Source organism: Asterias amurensis, chromosome 14 (assembly GCF_032118995.1).
Source record: "Asterias amurensis chromosome 14, ASM3211899v1".
Classification (NCBI taxonomy): domain Eukaryota; kingdom Metazoa; phylum Echinodermata; class Asteroidea; order Forcipulatida; family Asteriidae; genus Asterias; species Asterias amurensis.
Window position 1 is genome coordinate 11,413,059 of NC_092661.1, and position 22,489 is coordinate 11,435,547.

The window sequence follows — 22,489 nt, forward strand, 5'->3', positions numbered from 1 at the left end:
CAGTGAAATAATTAAGAAGGAATTATACATAAATAGTAAACTTGCAGGTACAACCATGTGTAAATCTCTTGTGAGTGAGTGTTGGCTCTCAGAAGAGCCGGTTTGGTCTCGGCATTTCGAACTTCAGGAGAAACTCTACACATGGTTGTACCCGCAAGTTTACTAATTACTTATAGTTCCTTGTTATTTCTCCACACCATGCAAAGCTTCAAACAATACTTAGTGAAATAATTGATTGCCACCCCATGATTATAAGAAATGGGTCCTACCTGAGTTTACCGTCCAGGTATGTGACAGGGCAGTACCCCTGTAGCTCAAGCTGCATGGGGAACATTGTCTTGACCTCCATGGGTGACCTCCTCCTCGGGAGGTGCTCAGGTGAGGGCAGAGCTCTCGGGGCCAGTGGGGGAACGAACTGCTCCGGGCTGGCCAGGAACTCCTCAAGCTTGGCCTGGTCTTCCATCTTGTAATAGCGCCCTCTGAACTCGGCCGCGTATTCCATGGTTGGATTGACGGAGCAGTCGACAAGCTCTCCTTCCTTAGCGAGACTGACCGGGCAGTATTGGCCGAAGTCACCGAGGCGGGCTAGAAACTCCTTGGGCGTGATGCACATCTCGGCTATTGATGCTGCCTTGCCTGGAGACACAGAATGATAAAAAAGGGCTCAAAGGTCAAATTGAGCTTTGTGATGCACTCTTCTTCTTATCAATATAACCTCACGTTAAAGCGGTGTAAAACATCATTCTATTTGATACTCATTCAGAGTGACATTCGAAACATGACATCAATGGACAGCAAAAAAACAATTGGGTCTGTACACGCCAAAGAGTAATCTCTCCACCAATCATAGGCTCAATTATAAAGCCGTTTTGATAAACGTCATCAAATATTCAGGAATGAACCAATAAAATTTCTTCGCAGAGAATTTACAGACCATATTTAAAAGTGATGTTAGCGAACATTTTGGGATTTTGAAACAAAAAATGCTCTTGAAGAGTATCAAACACAAGGGCATTTCACACTATTTTTTTGTAATCTACCCCAATAACTAAACGAGCCAACTATCTACACATATTATAAAACTTTAGTCTTCTTGAAAAGCGTTTTACAGTGGGTGTGTTTGGGGAAGGGGTACTAGGGTAATGGGGGGGAGGGAAAGACAATTTCTTCAGGACAAAACAGACACAATATTTGGTCCTTGGGAAAAAAGTATAATATTTGATCAAGTACAAGGAGTGACCTACATGTACACAATGTGGAGTCTTTAAAGCCATTGGACACTTTCAGTAAACAGTATTGTCCAAAGGCCCACACTTCGTGTATCACAACTTCTATATAAAATATCAAACTTGTGAAAATTTAGGCTCAATCGGTCATCGGAGTCGGGAGAAAATAATGGGAAAACCGACCCTTGTTTCCGCACGTTTCGCCGTGTCATGACATGTGTTTACTATAAATCCGTAATTCTCGATTCTCGTTTTCTCAAAAAGTAAAGCATTTCATGGAATAATATCTCAAGAGGAGTCTTTCAACATTACCTTCTGTAAACCCTTTAAGTTATTTGTAAATCTGTGAACTTTTACTTTTGTTTCTGTTCCGATAGTGTATAATGGCTTTAATGGACTTTTTAGGCCTTATTTATAACAGTTTAATTGATTTTTCTGCGGGAAAAAAATGGGGGAAAAATGGAAAGGAGACTAAAGTAGGAAGAATATCCTGCCTGACAAAAATGCCCCCACCCCCAACTACCAAAAGTGATCCATTCCTTACCTTCTGATATCCTCTGTAGGTATTCCTGGATGTGTCTGACAGTCCTCTTGCCCTCCTGACACGCCCGATTCCACACCCACCACTTAGACCTCTCCCCGTCCAGGAGTACCCAGTTGCGATGCTGTTCCTTGTACCACTCTCGCACCCCTGTGATCTCCTTCTGCCAGGAGGCGATGCGTATGGCTAGGATCTGAGCGCTGTCATGAAGCGGCAGAATCCTGGGGGAGGAAGGGAGTCAAATGAAATGTCAAACTTTTAAAGAACAGTTGTTACATCAAGGCACAATTTCAAATAGCTGCTTAAGCAAATAATATTGTTAAACAGTTGTCTGCTAAGCAGAAATGAGCAAAAATAAATAACAATTATTATTTATAAAATCTTAATTTGGACGAAATGGGGGCTCCAGACATGAGCTAGTACTTTTCTGTTGCTCGAACACAAACAAACGCTTACTTTTAACCGACAACAATGATAGATTGAACTTAAATGGCCTCTATACAAGTTGTACCACAGCCCAGGCCAAATTTCATAATGCTTAGCAAAAAAAGAGTAGGGCATCAAGCATAAATTCAGCTTTATGGAAGATTTACTGGTAACCTGTTACTGCCAAGCAAGATGTCTGTGATATAGAAAGGTTTGCGCCAACACCATGTAATGACTATCTCTAATGAGTTGGGGTGGTTCTGAAAAAGAGCCGTTGGTTTAAACTCAACGTTTCGATCAGTATGCTCTGATCGTCTTCTGGAGAAAGCTGGTCTCTGATGCTGCATGCTGCTTAAGTACTGTGGAGGCGGATTAGCTTGGTGATGCACGAAGGCGGGAAATAGAGCTGGGAAATGGAGCTGAAGATGTCTGTGCTTAGCTAGCAAGTTTTTTTGTCCTTATAATATTGGGTCCGGATGTACTGCCTTCTTGCTCAACCTTAGTAGTGTAACCCCTCAAACCCCCAAATCTTCCTGTCTGTCTGTTTGTCTTTCCATCCGTTTACCTGTCTGCTGATTTCTTGTCCTTCATGCCTCTGATCATGAGCTGACGGCTGTCAACTTGGAGCTCAATCACACAGACCGGTATGATGCAGTGCTCTGTCATCAAGTCCACTTGACGTTTGGTGATGGGGTATCCATCCAGGACGAAGCTACATGGAAGAGAAGAAACAATTCATTAGTCACTTATAGGCTTTTTGGATAGAAAGTACACATTTTTGGGAACTGTTTGATTGTTTTAATCCTACATGTATACAGATGTAGATGTACACACGAACTGCCTCTAGCAATCTCAGTGGTCTAGTTGGTAAGAAACTGCTCTAGAATTGCAAAGGTCGTGGGTTTCGAATCCAACCCGAGTAATATGCCTGTGAATTTTTTTTTCACAGAAGTACTGAGTACACAGTGCTTACACACATCGGTGTATATGGGTAAAAAACAAAATGAATTCATGTAGCATGCGAACATTTCATTTCAAAAGGTGGTAGCGTTTTTGAGATATTACAGAAAACCCGGAGCTGTTACGTCCACGCAGGAAGAATAATCCCCAATACATGTAGGATTACACAATCTGAGATACCTCAGATTTTGCTTCAAATCCAACCGGGCAAACTATGTGGATTGGATTTTCACCTGAGTAAGTGGGTCTTCCCTTGAATAATTATCTGGGGTTTTCCTCCCACATCTAAAACATTAAACTTTCTTCATTGGTATCTTGGCTAGTACAATGACTAACTTTGCTTTTCTGAGAGTTCTTGGCTTCCCAACCAGAATTAATCAATGAAAAAATTAAGTGGACAAATAATGGATGACGGGTGGCGTGCGTTCAACCAAACAACTGACACAAAACTGTGGGTGTGGAATACAAAAATGTATTGGCCCTTACCCTCTGGTGTTAGCCCTCATGTCAAGTAGAGACAGCTCCAGTGCCTGTACAGCCAGTTCATCAGGCACGGTCTGTCCGGTCTGTAGGTGAGTGTTCAGCTGGGTGGCAAGCTCCGTCTTAGATTGCTGGTTCAGAACGAAGCGGATGGCTTCCCCGATGGAGAGTCTGACCATGCCGTACTCGGAGACGAAACGATTTGCCACTACAAAGAAAGAAGGGTTGGTGTGTCATTGGTCTGAGAATATGACAAATTTTTGTCATATTTTTTTTACGGAAAGTGCTCTTTGCAAAATACAGTCAACTTCACAATCAAACTTGTCTTGAGGGAAGGTACACGTTTAAACAGTTATTATTGGTAATTCTCAAAGACCAGTGTTCTCACTTAATGTATCCCAACACATGCATAAAATAACAAGCCTGTGAAAATTTGGGCTCAATTGTGCATTGAAGTTGAAAATGATGAAAGAAAAACACCCTTGTTTGACGAATTTGTGTGCTTTCAGATAGGAATAAAAGACCTCTAGCTATAAGTCTTTTATTATTTTAGTGAGAAATTACCTCTTTCTCAAAAACTACATTACTTCAGAGGGAATCGTTTCCCACAATGTTTTATACGACCAACAGCTCGTTACCAAGTCAGTTTTTAAGTTAATATTTGTTTTGAGTAATTACCAAACGTGTACCTTCCCTTTAAGATAATCAGGTTTTGATTGTGCAATCTACTTGTTTACTTACGAGCAGTCTTGCCAGATTTGGGTGGGCCGAGTATGGCCATTCTGATGGGAACTACAGGTTTAGGCGACGGCTGTTTCATGTACTTCAATGGGTGCATGATGAAGTCTTCCCTTGCTTGAGGGTTGCTGATGAAGTACACATGCTGACGGTATATGGCCGGGAAGGATGGGTAGCCTGGGCCTTGCATCGGCTGGATGCAGTCCCCTGAAAAGAGCTGGGGGGAAGAGGAAAAGACAGGGTAATAACAGTCTAGAGATTTCTTTGGAATTGATTAGATTAGATAAATCACTAAATAAATTTAAACAAATGTTTGGTTCATTTGGTGCTCCTCAAGGCAGGGCACATTTTTTCTTGCCCCCCCCCCTCCCACAGGTGGGGCATATTCCTCTTTAGGCAAGACACATTCTCTTTCTTGCCCCCTGGAGGTCAGGCACATTCCCTTTGCCTCTTAAAACGGGGGCACATTCCCCCTCCCCCATGGGGCACGTTCCCCATTCCCCCTTAAGGCGGAGCACATCCCCATTTCCCCCACTAAGGCAAGGCACATTCACCCTCCCCCAAGAGCAAGGCCAGTCCATATCGGGGCGGGCACACTCCCCTCCCCTCAAAGGCCTGGAACATTCCCAATTGCCCCCTATAGGGCGGGTACATTCCCCCTTGCCCCAAAGGCAGGGCCATATTGTCCTTTTCTCCCCAAGAAGAGGCAAGTTCCTCCTTTCCCCCTAAGGAGGGAAGGGCACATTCCCTTGCCCCCCTGGTGACACCACTGTTACGCCTCTTCCCGTTACTCATCCTCACCTGTACAGGACACCATCTGCCAAAGCGGCTTGGATGCTTGTATCCAATCTGCAGCATCTTCTTAGCAATGTGCTCCTTGGTTGGGTACACCTTCTCAAAGAGACTCTCCCTACAGTCTACGATGGGCTTGAGGTTCTGCTCTAGGGTGTAGCGGACGATGGGCGGCTTACGGCCGCCGTTCAGCTCAATCCTGGGGATGAGGAGCTCCTCAAGAGTTTCCTGGGAGAAGCAAAGAGAAATTGTTTAGAAACATTAACAACACCTGTGGTTTACATAACTCTTTTGCTTTAGGTCCCATAATAACATATTCCCACATACCTTGCAATAAATACTGTATGCTACAGCGCCAGGAGCGTCACTGAGTGACGGATATCGTGCTATACAAAAGCCACTATTACTATTATTATTACTTGCAGCAGTAGCTCCATGGATTGGTATCTTTATGCACACAGGTCCGAATCAATAGAACTGCTAAGCACAAAAAGTAGCTAGGAACAACACAAACACGCTTACAAGAATAAGGCTACCAACCAAACTACCATGTGACTTGTATCCTTCTCATTTCTGCTTTAGAAAGGAATTGTTAAGCAACATTTTCTGCTTAAGTAGCTCAATGAAATTGGACCCTGGACTCATATGGATAATGTCAGAGCAACATTAACTTCATACAAGAAGCCACTTAATATTATCGTGGTGTCACCACAAACTAAAGTTTCTCATCCTACAGGTTTTAATCTGTTTGTTTTAATGTCCTCTTCTATTCTTTAAAGGCAGTGGACACTATTGCATTGGTAATTACTCAAAATAATTATTAGCCTGAAACCTTACTTTGTTACGAGTAATGGGGAGAGGTTGATAGTATAAAACATTGTGAGAAATGGCTCCCTCTGAATTAATGTAGTTTTCGAGAAAGAAGTTATTTTCTACGCATTTGATTTAGAGACCTCAGATTTAGAATTTGAGGTCTCGAAATGAGGTATCTGAAAGCACGACTTCGTGTGACAAGGTGTTTTTTCCTTTCATTATCATCTCCCAACTTTGATAACCAATTGAGCTCAAATTTTCACAGGTTTGTTATTTTATGCATATGATGAGATACACCAAGTGAGATGACTGGTCTTTGATAATTACCAATAGTGTCCAGGGTCTTTAAACACAATTCTGTTGTTGATTGTGAAGCGCTGTGTTTTATTGCAGAGCGACAAACGTATTATTTTTACCAACCTGTACAGAAGCCAGTTTGTTAGTGTCATCATCGTAGACTTCTCCGATCTCATTCTTGAGTCTGTCCACGGCGTCGTCTTCCTGCTCCTCCTCCTCCTCTTCTTCCTCCTCCTCCTCCTCAAACTCCTCGGCCAGCAGCGCCTCAATATCCTCCTCCTCCTCCTCATCTTCTTGCTCCTCTTCCGAGTGCTCCGAGTCGTCGCTGTCTCTGTCTGCGGCACGCTGGGCCTGGGTTTTGGATTGAAAAGGGGTATGTACATGCAGTTATACATTGAAGGCACTGGACACTATTGGTGCTTACTCAAAATAATTATGGGCATACAATTTTATTTGGTAACAAGTAATGGGGAGCTGTTGATAGTATAAAACATTGTCAGAAGTGGCTCCCTATGAAGTTTTTGAGAAAGAAGTAGTTTCTCAGTAAAATATTTGATTTGATTTCAAGACCTCAGCTGAGGTCTCAAAATCAAGCATCTGAAAGCACACAACTTTGTACAACAAGGGTGTTTTCTCTTCCATTATTCTCTCGCAACTTCGACGACTAATTAAGTTCAAATTTTCACAGATTTGTTATTTTGTGCGTATGTTGAGATGCACCAAATGAGAAGACTGGTCTTTGACAACTACCAGAGGTGCCCAGTGTCTTTAACATTGACCGCTTCAAAGATGAAATTGCAAGATTTTAAGTGTATTCAACCCTGTGTGTGTGGTCTCAACCGTGAGTCCAACATAACACTTAAATCCTGTAAAAGTGGTGTACTTGTGGGGAAAGAATGAGATTGAAGAAATGCAGCAGTTATGTGCTAATTGATCAACCCAAATATGTTTGATGATCAGTGTGTGGATAGTGGAAAACTGTTGTGTCACTCTTTAATTGTGGGACAGTTAGTCCATTCTGATTGGTCGAGAGGAGATCATGTTCAAACGTGCAATATATAAACATTGAGTGTTTAAACATTGCCTGACATTGACAGAAATGCAATGCAGACTTGAGGTGAGTGTAGGCTAAACTGTCAGATTTATTCTCAACATTTAAAGGTTTTTGATAAAAAAACAGTGACGTTGGCATAGGAGGTCACAGACACCAACGCAGTCTTTGCAGATGAGTGAGTGAGTGAGTGAGTGAGTTTCATTCAACACGCATGTCGTGTAAAGGCAATATTTCCGATACGTCGGTTGCCAGAGCTGCCAACATTTTCATCTTGAAATCAGGGAGATTTTGTACAACAATTCAGGGAGCTGTTTAGAATTACATTCAACACAACAAGAAACAACTTTCCTTAATCAGGGAGATTGACAAATTTTTCATGAGAACATCATAAGAATGGTTTATTTTCAGGGAACCATCTGCAGAATCAGGGAAAGTTGGCAGCTCTGCGGTGCACAGACATGATATTGTAACACTTGTTGATGCAATGCTTATTATTGTGTGGAAGCAAATCACATGTGATAAAAAGTGTGTCCTGAAAGAGCTGATGGTGAGCTGTTGTTTCTGACATGTACAGGTACCTACCTTTAGAATAGCCTGATGCGATATCAGATACAGGAAGGGTGGAAATAGAAAACAAATTAGGTAAAACTGATGAAAAACAAATTCAGAAAACCCCGACAACTAACAATACTTGTTATAATTTAAAAGAAGTGGGCTTATTTATAGGGGTTCAGAGGCTTCAGTGTAGAGTTGGTCAAGGCTCTGATTGGTTCCCCTGAAAGTAGACCTGTGGTTGGTTGACTTAGGGCTATTGTGTGGGTTGCCCATTGTGTGAGAAAGTATTTTTGACTTACAGCTTTCTCAGCTTTCCTTTCCGCCACTTCTGCAACCAGCTCCAGCCTCCGCTTGTTGATGATTGTGTCTCTCTCCTTCTTCTTCCGCAACTTGCGACGCTCTTTCCTCGCTAGACGCCGATCTCGCTTCTGCTTCCATTTGTCCAACTTTGGCGGCAGGAGGCGGGTTTGGATGTCCGTGTCTTCAACGGCGAGGGTGATGGCGGCGTCTGGGTAGAGGCCACGCTCGGCCAGGAATTGGGCCTCTTCGACGGTGCGGGGGAAACCTTCAAGAATGAAACCTGTAGACCTGGGGACAAATTAAACAATTTGTAAAGAAAGTAAGTAAGGTTTGCGGTGAGACCATGTAAAAGCTCTTTGTGAGTAGTGTTGGCTCTGAGAAGTGGAAATTTGCACCGCTGGCATGTAGAGAAAGTGTTGAGAATTAGAAAATGTTTATCAAAAAGAAAACACACTACACACACCTTTTCTGTAGGCGCCTTGATTGGTTTTCTGCAGAAGTGCGCATTATAAATCCATTTTATTATTATGTTGCTTCAATATTTAAAAACAAAATTACACATTATAATGAGTCCTGACATTCAAATACGTACAAGGAGGCGGGGAGGTTGCTCAAAACCTTGCTCCCTTTTGCCCCACCAAATGAGATAAAAATGTACAAAAATGCCCAAGTAAATGGTTCGATACATCACAAAAGACGAAAATGTCTAGCTTTGTGACTGCACCTCAACAATTCCCCCCAAAAATTAAGTGCACGAGACATGCACTGTCTACTTTCCTTAGCAACAAGCTTGATTTGACAATACTTTTCTTCCCAATCGCTTTTAAGAAACTGGACCCGATTGGACAGAATAAATCAACCTACTTAAATGGTTCTGTATTCCACCAATCAGGGACGATCTTATCCAGAGTGTCAGGGGTCAAGGATTCTTCCTCCATCAGGTTCCCTTTAATGTTCTCCTCTTCCTCTGTCCATTCAATTTCAGGTTCCTCTTCCGGCTGAAATAAGACGGAAAACAAAATCACAAAAATGCATTAATGTCTTTGTTTGTCTACCTACTGAAATTAAAGTTTTTTAATTCTGATTTAAAATAATGGCAGACTTGTTACTAAATTCTGTGCAAAAAATGACATCAGGCACAAGCAGTTTTTAATTTCTTGCCGAGTACAACTTTCTGTTTCTTGTTCTATAAATGTTTGCTTGTTATGTCTTGAAAGTTTAGATTCTTGGTGTAGCGTACCTCTTCAGTTGCTTCATTTGCTTCAGCAGCTGTAGTCTCCTCACCTTCACCTGTATGGAATAAAAGTTCAAAAAAATCTTGAATACATTTAACATGAATCACTATGCAATCACTTTCTGGTGCAGATAATTTGTACATAATTTGTTTCTTTTTTAAAGGCAGTGGACACTATTGGTAATTACTCAAAATAATTATTAGCATAAAACCTTTCTTGGTGACGAGTAATGGGGTGAGGTTGATGGTATAAAACATTGTGAGAAACGGCTCCCTCTGAAGTGCTATAGTTTTCGAGAAAGAAGTAATTTTCCCGAATTTGATTTTGAGGCCTCAGATTTAGAACTTGAGGTCTTGAAATCAACCGTCTAAACGCACACAACTTAGTGTGACAAGGGTGTTTTTTTCTTTCATTATTATCTCGCAAGTTCGATGACCGATTGAGCTGAAATTTTCACAGGTTTGTTATTTGATGCATATGTTGAGATACACCAACTGTGAAGGCTAGTCTTTGACAATTACCAATAGTGTCCATTGTCTTTAAAGGTGGTCATCCCTAGTGTCACCACTTTCCACAATATTGTATAAAAAGAATTAATGAGTGATGACCCCGAGTAAAACTAATTAAAATACGACAGAAGAAATGACTACATGAGACCATGTTGAATTGAGATAATATATTAACAACCAAAAATTATTTCAGTGGGTTTATTTGAATTAACATTACTTAAACTTCCCGCTCTAGTAAATTTTCTTTGGTCAACCAAAATTGAAATAATATTTGCTCAAAATTAATGTTGAATGTTTCTTGAATATATATACTGACCTGCAGCCTCAGCGGCAGCTTGTTCGGCAGCTGCTTCAGCAGCTTCTTCTTCTGGGTCACTATCCGGCTCTTCCTCTTCCTCCTCAAACTCCGGACCGATCTTCTTCTTGGTCTTAGCGATGACCAGCTCCTGGAGGCGCTCCTTGAAGCTGATATGAAAGATGCCCAGTTTCTCTGCCAGATAGCGACCGTGGAGGGACTTACCCGCACCGCGGGGACCAAGGACAATTAAGCGTACTGGTGGAGACTGTAAAAAAAGAGAAACCTTCAATTAGAAACCTTCCTTTTTGCTTTTGAAACCAAAGGCATTAAGGTCAGCCTTAGCTAACATTACAGTGCCTCACAAATCAAGAAATCTTTTGAACTTTTATCAACATTCTTTCAATATGTTTTTACTGAAAAGCAAACAACTAAATTCTAAGCGGGGAACAAGGCAATTAGGCGCACTTGTGGAGACTGTAAGAAAAGAAAATGGAACATTCTTATTCAACTAGAAGAATATGAAGCCAAAGGCATTGGGTCACCATTAGCCAACATTACAGCGATCATGATTCAAGAGATGTTTTCAACTTTCATTATTTTCAAGGGATTTTTTCAACTTTCATCACCAGCATTTCAAGTTGTTTCTACTTTTAGCAATACTTTTCTGTGCTTAGCAAGTATTTGTGCTTACAGGCTTTATGGAAATTGAGCCCAGATGACAACTTGGCTGGTGGGCAACTCGTAGTGCCGAGACAGTTGCTGAGATAATTTGCTATTCTGGTAGTCAACTCCGAGCGGTTGCCAAAGATTTTTCTTTTTAAAGATCTCTAAAATTATAATTTTGTACCCAGAAAAACCCCCCACCCCTTTTCAACCGAGGTCCTCACCTTAAAAGGGTTCCCTTTAGCCGCATACAGTGTTGGCTCCGAGATGAATTTATCTCTGGCCTCTGTGCTGGAGAAGTAGTACACCTTCTCTCTGTACTTGGCACCGATCTCTGGATTTCCCGGCCACAGGACGTAGTTCTCCTTGTAAGCGACCGGACAGAAATGCTTGGTGTCGCCAAACTGCTTCCTCTTATTCTTCATCATCTCTTCATCCTGGAGGAAATAAAAATCATAGAATTTTTAATAATTGCGTGTTATGGAACAGTATCCTTAGCATTAGAGTGTATAGAGTGTCATGGCCGAGTGGTTAAGAGCATCAAATTTAAGTTCTGGTGCTAAGTCACCAGTGTGGGTTCGAATCCCGGTCGTGACACTTGTGTCCGTGAGCAAGATACTTTACTATAATTGCTTCTCTTCACCCAGGTGTATAAATGGGTACCTGCGATGGTAGAGGTTGATATTGTGAATGAAAAAGCCTTTGGAGCAATATAAACTGTTGCCCAGGTTGTATAATGAGAAACATTAAAAGCGATGTTGTTGGCCCTATGACCAGGGCACTAATGTAGAGCGCATTGATACGGTTATTGTGAAATGCGCTATATAAGAGTTATTATTATTTTGTTTTATTTATTAGAGAAGTAGATCAAAGAGGCACGATTTCTTTAAATAAAAATAAATAAAAAAACAGTTGATTGTTTTCACTATGCTTGTTTTAAATTTTTTTCTATGAGGTATCGCCCAATTCACAAGACCAAACGGCCACTTCAAGGTGAGGGCTACACTACTGATTTGGTCTGTCGATCCTAAACAAACGTCACAGGGGCACATTGCCACCTAATCCCGGGGCTGAAACAGGGTTACCCTCTTCACAGTCCGTAAGGATGTACATGTAGGCATGGGTAGCAACCACTAGGAGCCACCTACTCCTGGGGCTGAAACAGGGTTACCCCCTTCACAGTCCGTAAGGATGTAGGCAAGGGTATCATCCGCTAGGAGCCACCTACTCCTGGGGCTGAAACAGGGTTACCCCCTTCACAGTCCGTAAGGATGTAGGCATGGGTATCATCCGCTAGGAGCCACCTACTCCTGGGGCTGAAACAGGGTTACCCCCTTCACAACCCGTAAGGATGTAGGCATGGGTATCATCCGCTAGGAGCCACCTACTCCCGGGGCTGAAACAGGGTTACCCCCTTCACAGTCCGTAAGGATGTAGGCATGGGTATCATCCGCTAGGAGCCACCTACTCCTGGGGATGAAACAGGGTTACCCCCTTCACAACCCGTAAGGCTGTAGGCATGGGTATCATCCGCTAGGAGCCACCTACTCCCGGGGCTGAAACAGGGTTACCCCCTTCACAACCCGTAAGGATGTAGGCATGGGTATCATCCGCTAGGAGCCACCTACTCCCGGGGCTGAAACAGGGTTACCCCCTTCACAACCCGTAAGGCTGTAGGCATGGGTATCATCCACTAGGAGTCACCTACTCCCGCGGCTGAAACAGGGTTACCCCCTTCACAACCCGTAAGGCTGTAGGCATGGGTATCATCCACTAGGAGCCACCTACTCCTGGGGATGAAACAGGGTTACCCCCTTCACAGTCCGTAAGGATGTAGGCATGGGTAGCAACCACTAGGAGCCACTTACTCCCAGGGCTGAAACAGGGTTACCCCCTTCACAGTCCGTAAGGATGTAGGCATGGGTATCATCCGCTAGGAGCCACCTACTCCCGGGGCTGAAACAGGGTTACCCCCTTCACAACCCGTAAGGATGTAGGCATGGGTATCATCCACTGAAGCCTGGCTGGTAGAGCAGAATGCACCACCTTCCCAACTTTTCGATAGCAGTTATGGTTAAGTGCCTTGCTCAAGGGCACAAGTGTCCTGATAAGGGGCTCAAACCCACACTCTGCTGCTGACATCACAAAAGCTTGGGTCCGTTGAACTAGATCGATCAGCCATGAAACGCCACACGCTGACTTAAAAAGTTTGAATTCACAGAGAAGTCTGAAACTCATCCCTGCACTAAGACGACCCCCCTGTCAAATAACTTCCTCACCTCCTCTTCTTCCATTTCATCATCTTCTTCTGCCTCTGCGTCCTCCTCTTCTTCATCAAGGTCAATGCTGGTGTACTCCCACGGACGGTAAGTAAATGGTTCTGTATCACACAAGAAAATAAACGATCAAAATGTTGATCCACAAACCTTCCCCCTAAAAACTGTCAGCAAAATAAAATAATTATTGTTCAAACTTTCCTGAAGGGTGTATATATACACACACAATTGTAATACAAAATGGCCCTTTCATGTCAAAACACCCCAACTTGAAAAAAAAATTAAGAGAAACATACAGAGGGTCTGAGAGGTGGAGACAAAGAAAGAAAAACAACACAAACCCCAGTGCCCTGAATTTGTGCATAAATGGTGAAATTATTTCCACATTTTTGGGTTGTTTTCCCCCACTTCTTGAAAACTGCTGTTGAAAACAATCAACACTATTCTACATGTACAATCACAACTTTCTTTCCCCATTCTAAACTTGACGCCAAAAATTCACTTACGTTCTACAGATTTATGAGACTCCTTCAACAACTCCTCCACTTCCTGGCCCTCAATCTCGACCAAGATGGGCTCGACATTCAACATCCCGGTCACCAGCGCCTGGACTGACGGCCACTCCCTCTCAAATTCATTCCGTAGCTCCTTGAACTGGGTGGTCTCTAGCCCCTCGGGGGGTAAGGGGTCCTCGACGGGCGGAGCAGGCTCCATGTGCTCCTCCTCCTCTTCCTGGGCGTGTTCTTCTTCGGCTTCTTTGCCTGATTAGAAGAATATGAGGGGATAAAGGTGGATCAGCTAATGTCTGTTGGGATAAATTAATTCGGTGGGGTTTCTGCTTATGAATAATGAACAAAATCAAACTAAGGCGATTTGTCAAGTTTATGCCTAAATAAAGGTAGTTATAGCGTAGTAGAAACAAGGCAAATATCAATAAGTATCTTTATAATTTTGACTATAGCATTACGCTGACAAAAACCAATCCGTGACCTTACCTTCAACACAAAACTTTCTTTTATTGATTTCTTCTTCTAAGAAAAGAACACTGCTCGTGCTACAGAGCAAAGTTTGTTCCCTGATCATATACTCTCTACATATGACAGTCCATGCCAAATCAGGCACTTCTAACTAAAGTGACAATAAACGGAACAACCGAAGCGGCAGCCTTGGTACCAAAGTGTTGTGATGTCTTAAACATTCTAAATGTTGACAAATACTTACCTTATTTACCCTAAAGTCACACACTAATTTCTGCCACGAGTGAGGTGCAATTTTGAAAGCTCTAATTCTTATCTAATTGCTGAGCAAATCAACCAAGATTTTGGCTGGAAATGCCTCGGCCTGATTTCACTGAGCTGCTTAAACAGCAAATATTGCTTAAAAGTTTTCTATTTTTGGCTGGTAACCTTGGTTCTGGCAAGCACAACTGGTTTGTGATTTGCAAATGTCGATGCATAAGCAGCTCTTTGTCAGTAGGCCTTGGGTCCAATTTCTGAGAGCTGCGAGAGCTTAAATAGTGCTTAACAATTTTTCTGTTGAGCAATAATTTGCAGGATACCAGTCGCAGATGATGCATGTGGAATGGTATTTTGGCTGGTAACCTTATTTTGTTGAGCATAATTTTATTGCGGCTTAGCTACTTTTTATGCTTTTAAAGCAGCTCGTTGAAATCGGGTCATTGATCTTATGACATGAACAATCAACTACACTGTATGTGTATCTTTCTTTATTATGAATAATAATTTACATAAATCAAGAAATGAAATTCTGTCAGATAAACTGGGGAAACAACTAGCTCTGCTTCCAAACCTGATACATGTTCCTTCAATCCAATAGCTAATAAAAAGCAAATTTAAGCACACCACAGACACCATTGTACCATCACCAATGAGAAATGAAGTGGGATGAATATGCATGAGATTGAGGGACCAATCAGAGCGTTGTGATTTTACCTTCTCCGGTCACCGTAGTGACACCACCTGCTGCAGTCTGGCCAATCACAGCCTTGACAGGCTCATCAATCTCAGCTGATATGCGCATGAATAATGAGGGGTGGGTGGGGTTTTGGAAATTTGAATAAGTGAGGTGGTGGTTAGTTTATAGATTTCAAAAGGATAAAGATTGGGAGATGTGAGATGGAAGAAGGAATGGGAAAAGTGAATGGAAACAAAAATATGAATGAATGAAAATGATGACACACTATTTGAGAACCTAAATAACACTTTCCAAATGTTTTTTAACCCCTGGTGCTGCAAATTTTTCCTAAGTTTCCCCATATTTTGTATTGAATTGGTTTAAACTTGACTAAAAATCCACGATGTTCACACATTTTGTACACATTTTGGTCTCAAGCTTGTCTAAGATTCACCAAGGGCGTAGAAAAGCTAAATAATGGCAATATGCCGTCGATGTACGAATAAAATACTGCTATAAAATAGGATCTTTCTCACCAAACAATGTGTCTTGCTGATATTTTATGTTACATTGGCAATGAACATCCCAAAGTCAACGGTATTTTTTGGGTGATAAAACCCTGTCGGTCGAGATAAATAGGTAGTACATGTACAATATATGTCACTTTTTGAGCACATAAAAGAAACTGTACATGTTGGATAATGGTGCTTTTGAAACATAACATAGATCGTACATGTACAACCTTGGCACTGAAAGAGTTAAACGTTCATTATTTTATGTAGAATACAAAGACCCTGTATACACAAACTTCCCATGTACTATCTACAGACCCCCCCCCCCAACAAAGTATGACAAAAAAATGAAACAAGAAAAAAACAAACACACGGGCACACTATAAATAAGAAAACATATATGGTAGGTGTTAAATTTGCATTGATAAACTTATCTCTGATGCAAATTTAACATCTACTAAATCGTTGCGGTACCCACTGCTAAAATATAAGAATAAAACTGCCTCTAGCTACAGGGCAATCTTGGTGGTCTAGTTGGTAAGACACTGCTCTAGAATGGCAAAGGTAGTGGGTTTGAATCCCACCCAAGTTAAAGCCATTGGACACTTTCGGTAAAAAGTATTGTCCAAGTTGCACACTTCGTGTATCACAGCTTATATATAAAATAACAAACCTGTAAAAATTTAGGCTCAATCGGTCATCGGAGTCGGGAGAAAATAACGGGAAAACCCACCCTTGGTTTTCGCACGTTTCGCCGTGTCATGACATGGGTTTAAAATAAATCCGTAATTCTCGCTATCGAGAATTGATATTGTTTTAATGTTTTCTCAAAAAGTAAAGCATTTCATGAAATAATATTTCAAGAGAAGTCTTTCACCATTACCTTCTGTAAACCCTGTAAATTATTTGTAAATCTGTGAACTTTTATTTTTTTTTCTGTACCGAAAGTGTCCAATGGCTTTAAGACCTGTGCATGTGATTTATTTTTTACGGAACTCTAAACTATACTATACCGTACTATAAACACATATCGGTATGAGGGTAAAACCAAATAATAAGAGAAAACTAATTAGGTGAGGTTTTCAGAAGCACCATGTATAAAATTCTTCAAGAAGTGTTGGTTCTGAAGAGACCAATGGTTGACAAATCAACGTTTCGATTAGTATGCTCTGATTGTCTTCAGGTCGTGATCAGAGCATACTAATTGAACTTTGAGTCATTAATCACCAGTTCTTTTTAAAGTCAACTCTACTCAAAAGAGATTCACACATGGTGCTACCGCAAATCTTACCTATTTATACTCCCACCATGCAAAGTTTCAAATCTACTTAATAAAAAACTAACCCATGCAAAGTTTCAATTCTACTAAAATAAAAAACAGAATCACTACTATATATCTCAACTACTCAAAATTCAGCAAAAAAATCATCACACCAAACCAATCCACAGCAAAACAAAACAGAAATTATCAGTATACCTGGGGCACCAGCTTCGGGATCGAAAGCAGAGCGTGCTGTACTTGGTTCAGTTATTGTAGGGGTAGATATGGCTGCTGGGTGAGGGGTACGGTAGGGGGAAGGGGAGAGGGGGGTTTGCAGAGTTGCAAAGCACAGGCGGAAGGTTAGCATTGGGGTATTGGTTTTGCAATTAAGCAAAGAACACACTTTTATTATAACTATTTAACCACATGACCCTATATATGTAAATAAAAATTCCTAATTTTGAAAATGGTCTCTTAAATCAACTTGTAGTTGCTATGAAATATTTTATACTCAAGCTTGCACTTTTGATACTATTTTAAAATACATTTAACTAAAAATGTATGTTTTTCTCTGATGTGGGCCCAATTTCATATCGCTGTTTTGAAAGCAAATATTGCTTAAAGGTTTTCTGGTAAGCAAAAATAAGCAGGATACCATCCACAGATAGTACATGTGGAATTGTATTTTGGCTGGTTACCTTTATTCTGGTAAGTGTTAATCCTGTCATGCTTAGCTACTTTTTGTGTTTTAAAGCAGCTCTATGAAATTGGGCCCATATTGGACTTCCAGATGTCACAAGAAAAACCCTCGGCAGAAAGTCCTGTTTGTTCTTGTGTTTAGAGTGATGATGTAGTGTGCAGTATACAGATGGAAGAGGTGACATAATAAGAAAACAGACTGAAAAGATATTCTTTTGTCGTGTCACAAACGCAAAAAAAGAAAAGTCATGTTGAATACGGAACATAGACTATAATTTATAAGGAAACCTATTTTTATAAAATAGAAATACCTGTTTTTACAAAACAGTTCATCACTTCATGTTTTAAAACTGTTTTTGAACCTGTTTTATTTATGTTTTTCGTCGTTCCAAATTACATCCTTTCAAACAGGTTTTAAAAAAAAACATATTTCAAGCAGGATCAAAACATATTTGTTTTCCTGTTTAGTTTCGGTGAGGGCATTCATGTGGTACAGAAACATGACAGTGCAATGTGTACTAAAAGCTCTAGAGATGCAAAGAAAGCAGCAGAAGCTGAGAAACAGGGCAAGGCCATGGACTCTGTTGCCCCGGTCTTGGCCTTGGTGCCCATTCAAAAGTGTCCCAGAGACGTCAAGACTTTCCAGTGGAAGAGCCCTTTGCAAATGAAATTGGCCTTGCCCTCTTCAAAATGAAATTCCAAGAAAATGCCAGATAGCTGCACTGTCTGCCATACAGGAGAAAATAGTAATGAAAATAAGGCCCTAAAAAAAGTGACTTTAGAATAGGAAAATGATAAAATACAGGGCACAGTCAGTTGTCAGAAAAGGACACACATACACCTTATGCACATGACGTCATTTCAGTACGGCGCCCTTGCCTTGAGGTCAAAAGGAGGTTGTTCATTGGCCAATCTATGTGCGTTTTGATTTTTTGCGTCACCGTTTGACCTCAAAGATGGCGGCTGGATGACGTCAAAGCATAAGGTCTATTGCTGGTTCATGAAACTTATGGGGCACGATATGCTCGATATTCAGCATGGTAGTGCACCCATCTATTGTGTCTTCATTATGTGCTTCATGGAATCTCAGGAGTTCTATAGAGAATCTTAAAGGGGGTGCTTCTGCATAAGAGGACAACAAGTGTGGGAACATTGTGGGTTGGGGAGGGGATACCCCCTGCACCCATATCGGCATGGTATATTTTCTTTGACAGACCAGGGGTGGATTTCACAAAGAGTTAGGACTAGTCTTATCTCGAGTTAGGACCAGTTACTCGTCCTAACTTAGGACTATCCATGCAATTTGTATATCTCCTAGAACTAGTCCTAAGCTAGGACTAGTCCTAACTCTTTGTGAAATCGACCCCAAACGTTAGGTGTGAAGAAAGCAAATGATTGTGCAAAGCAAATGGTTGAGCGAAGAAAATAAGAGTGCAATGTACATGAAGTTCAGAAATAGAGTGCAAGCATACTACAGCTATGAAGTCCAGCTCCATGTGCAAACAAGAAGACATCATTTGCTGAGAGATGAATGTGCAGCCCCTCAAACCATTTGGGATGGGGGGTAATTAAAATATATATAATGAACGGTGCGTTGACAGTCACACAGATGGAGTATAGAGGATCGTGGTTCTACCTCTTTCTTCAGTAGGCTCAGCTCCTTCTGGGTCCGCCTCTTCGGCCGGCTGCTCCGTCTTATCGGCCTCATCTTCCTCCTTCTCGCCTCCTTCTTGCTGCTCTTCCTCCTGTTTGGCCTCTCCTTCTGAGATGGTCAGTGATGGGTTAGGGTGAGGCGTGTAGGGATTGTAAGTGTGTGAAGGGGATGTTCATGTTGGAAAGGGGGTGTTCGGAATTTGGGTATAATGCTGAACCTACATGTAGTTTATAGTCAGGGGAGTCTAAAACTACTCAAAATAGTTATTTTAAATTACTTTTTAAAACCTTACGGTTTAAAATATCAATGTTTAAAACCAAGACCTGAGTGTCTTAACATATCTTGTGGTGAGAAACGGAGAAACAACTAACTGCACATAAAAATTGCTTCTTTTTACTTTAAGAATTTTGGATGTCATAATTAGGATTTGTGATAGTGCCTAAACCTAAATCAAATTAACAATTTTTTTGTGAATCATCAAGGAATAAATTTGATTTAAATTATGTTTATCTTTTTCAGCATGTACTGGGATCTTTTTTGCAAAAGAAAAGCTCAATATATTTTCGAAGTGCAGAGAAGAAGCTGACAATTCAAAAACCTAATAGATAAATCCAACTTGACGTCACAATGTGTGATGTCGGCCATCTTTATCGACAATGATAAATCGTTTTTTTGAACGCACAAATGTATTAATGGCATGCAGCACGCAGGAGTCTTATCAAACTCCATGCTTGATTCATTGGGTGCGTTCGATTAGCTTCCCTGTGTCTGCCCCACGGTGCCCACTCGAGTGAGCCCTTGACAAGAGCTAATCGAACGATCACTCACCCTCTCGTGGTGACGTCATGCACCTGGGGCCGGCCCCCAAGTGACCCACTCCACAAGCAGGGCAATTGGGGCCGACCCGGGTGAGCCCCTGGAATGACGTCAAAGCTATTCGAAAGTACCGGGGGCAGACCGGGGGCAGACCCAGGGTAGCTATAATCGAGCGCACCCATTGGGTGAACCACTTTGCTGCATAGAAAATTTAGAGCGCTTGACGCAGCTCAAAGTGATGGCAGGTATCTGGACCCATCTATAGAAGTTTTGTATTTGAAAACACAACAGCAATATATACATGCCAGTGTCATGCAAACAAAGAACCACACAAAAACAACATGCTGGACTCCAGCCAAGTTAGTTAATTTCCTAAACTCTCATCAATATCAAGCAGAACAAAACACCAGTCTTTACAATCTTGTGTACCAAGACTGTCCATGACCTATACAGGCCTTAGACCTCGTTTTTGAAGGGGCACAGCAATTTCTCTCTGGTAAGGGGGCACTTCTGAGAGGAAAAAGCTCAGGGCACCACTGCAATTGCTGTGGAAGCTGTGGGTTATTTCGAGGATTATAGAGTTGGACCAAGAACGGAGGATCTAGGAAAAAACTTAGGTGAATTTTAAATTTTCTGTTCAATCCACTGCTGTTTTTATGCAGCAACCTCTTTTTCACCTCTTCTTGGTTTTGAAACATTATAGCCTTGTCACACGAGGCAACTTTTACAGGCAACCAACTGCAGTGTGTGCCACAGAACCACTACAAGGTAGCGCATCTTTTTTTAACAACGCTTCAAACCACAAGAATATTATTATTACCTTCCTCCTCTCCTTCCACCGTCTCCGGAGCGTTCCTCTTTCTCTCTTCCTCCTCCTCTCTCTTCTTCTCATCCTGCTCTCGCTCCGTCTGCATCCTGGTAGAGAGAGAATCAAGGATTGTTAAACTCTCTCTTAACTACAGTGGTTTTGAGTAACACACCCATCCATGACACAAACTCTGTTACTGTATGGAACTGTATAACTCTTAATAATCATAATAATATAATCAAACACGTTTTTGTTATATAGTGCATAGTACTGAAGTGCAGTCTAGGGGAAATCTGTGCTGGGCAGCACAGTGTATAGACCTTTATCACGGTGCAGCCATCTTGAATTTCTCCCATTGTTATAAATGTTACCAAACCGAGGCTGGAAGAACAAAATAGTCTGGTTCCAATTTTCAAAATGAAAATTAGCATTCGTTATTGTTACTCGATACGAGGAACATGACCAAGATGGAGGCAGCATGATAAAGGTCTATTTTGCTCAGAGTGCAAAATGCGTTAGTTCTGGGCAGGCCCGCCCGGCACCACCCACCGTGGCTAAAGCACGGAACAACATTAATTTTATCTTTCCACAATTTCAAACATTAGTTGAGATCACAGCACACTCTACTACCTTTCTGAATCTGTACTCCTGGTTTTTGTTAGCGTGGAAATAGAAAGATGTCCAGTTGGGTAAATAGAACATTATAAAGAAGAACCACATGAAATGATGAAGAAATAATGTGGTTATTTATTAGATAAGAAGATCAAATTTAAAAATATTTTGTATTAGTCAACCAGTAGAGATCAACTACATCTGATGACAGAGCTCACAAAGGCGTTAAGCCTGGGTGATACTGAATAAGAATTGAGAAAGCGAAGTGATTGCGACACAGTAAGCCATTGCGAGTTAGAATTGAGCGTCTGTTTAGTCACAAGCAACGCTTGGTAAATTTGAAAAACAAATTAGCTGTTGCAAACTGCTTACCAACCAAAAGGCCCTATGTTCAGACCCTTGCAGAGTCATTTTGCAAAATGAGAAAGACTCTGCTAGGGTCGAAACCTCAGGCCATATTTGCTTGCGTGAAATACGCTTGATTTATGTGCAGAATTCCCTGCTTCCGCAGAGCGCAAACTCTTTCAGTTTGCTTATGGCAAGCAGAGCCATGAAATTAAACCCTGGCCCTTACCTGGCATCTTCCAAGACTCTGGCCTTCTCTCGATCTTCCTCATCTTTCCTCTCCTGCATCTTGCCATCCACCTCCTCCCTGTTCAGCTTGTACCATCTCTTCAGGAGGTACGTGCCGTTCTCGCTGCCGTCTTTCAGGAAGATGACCTCATCGGGAGCGAGGCCTCGATCGATCAGGGCAGTCCAGTGCTCTCTGGTCTGGGGGAAGTTGTCTAGGATCCAACCTCCAGCCCTGTGAATGGGGGATGCAGAAAATATTAATAATCAATAACATTTATAAAGCGCTTACAAAAGTTACTAAGTGCTCTACAGTAACTTCAAATAAACACAAATTAGAAGAACTTAGTTAAGCATAAAAGTAAATTAGTTTTTAAGATGGCTTTTGAAGGATTCAAGAGATGAAGAGGGAGATTGTTCCATAATGTAGGTGTGTTGACTGTGAAGGCTCGGTGGCCATACCGACTCGACATGCTATAA

At 41.6% G+C, this 22,489-nt stretch overlaps 1 protein-coding gene across 5 annotated transcripts in view; it reads right to left on the bottom strand.

The window, feature by feature from the left end:
- Positions 1-22,489, bottom strand: part of LOC139946827 (adenylate kinase 9-like) — a 45,711-nt gene that overhangs the window by 5,909 nt on the left and 17,313 nt on the right. For 2 of the 5 annotated variants that reach the window (XM_071944542.1, XM_071944540.1), the window contains exons 14-32: positions 22,014-22,244; positions 21,458-21,475; positions 20,840-20,934; positions 19,186-19,311; positions 17,067-17,141; positions 13,670-13,924; positions 13,167-13,267; positions 11,112-11,324; positions 10,243-10,489; positions 9,423-9,472; positions 9,047-9,180; positions 8,182-8,470; positions 6,397-6,624; positions 5,173-5,391; positions 4,375-4,588; positions 3,640-3,841; positions 2,759-2,905; positions 1,771-1,988; positions 270-636 (exon numbers count right to left, since the gene is read on the bottom strand). In XM_071944542.1, the coding sequence (XP_071800643.1) occupies positions 270-636; positions 1,771-1,988; positions 2,759-2,905; positions 3,640-3,841; positions 4,375-4,588; positions 5,173-5,391; positions 6,397-6,624; positions 8,182-8,470; positions 9,047-9,180; positions 9,423-9,472; positions 10,243-10,489; positions 11,112-11,324; positions 13,167-13,267; positions 13,670-13,924; positions 17,067-17,141; positions 19,186-19,311; positions 20,840-20,934; positions 21,458-21,475; positions 22,014-22,244 (3,429 nt within the window). The remainder of the gene's footprint in view (positions 1-269; positions 637-1,770; positions 1,989-2,758; positions 2,906-3,639; positions 3,842-4,374; positions 4,589-5,172; positions 5,392-6,396; positions 6,625-8,181; positions 8,471-9,046; positions 9,181-9,422; positions 9,473-10,242; positions 10,490-11,111; positions 11,325-13,166; positions 13,268-13,669; positions 13,925-17,066; positions 17,142-19,185; positions 19,312-20,839; positions 20,935-21,457; positions 21,476-22,013; positions 22,245-22,489) is intronic. The other 3 variants (XM_071944543.1, XM_071944541.1, XM_071944544.1) reach the window with 2 other exon arrangements.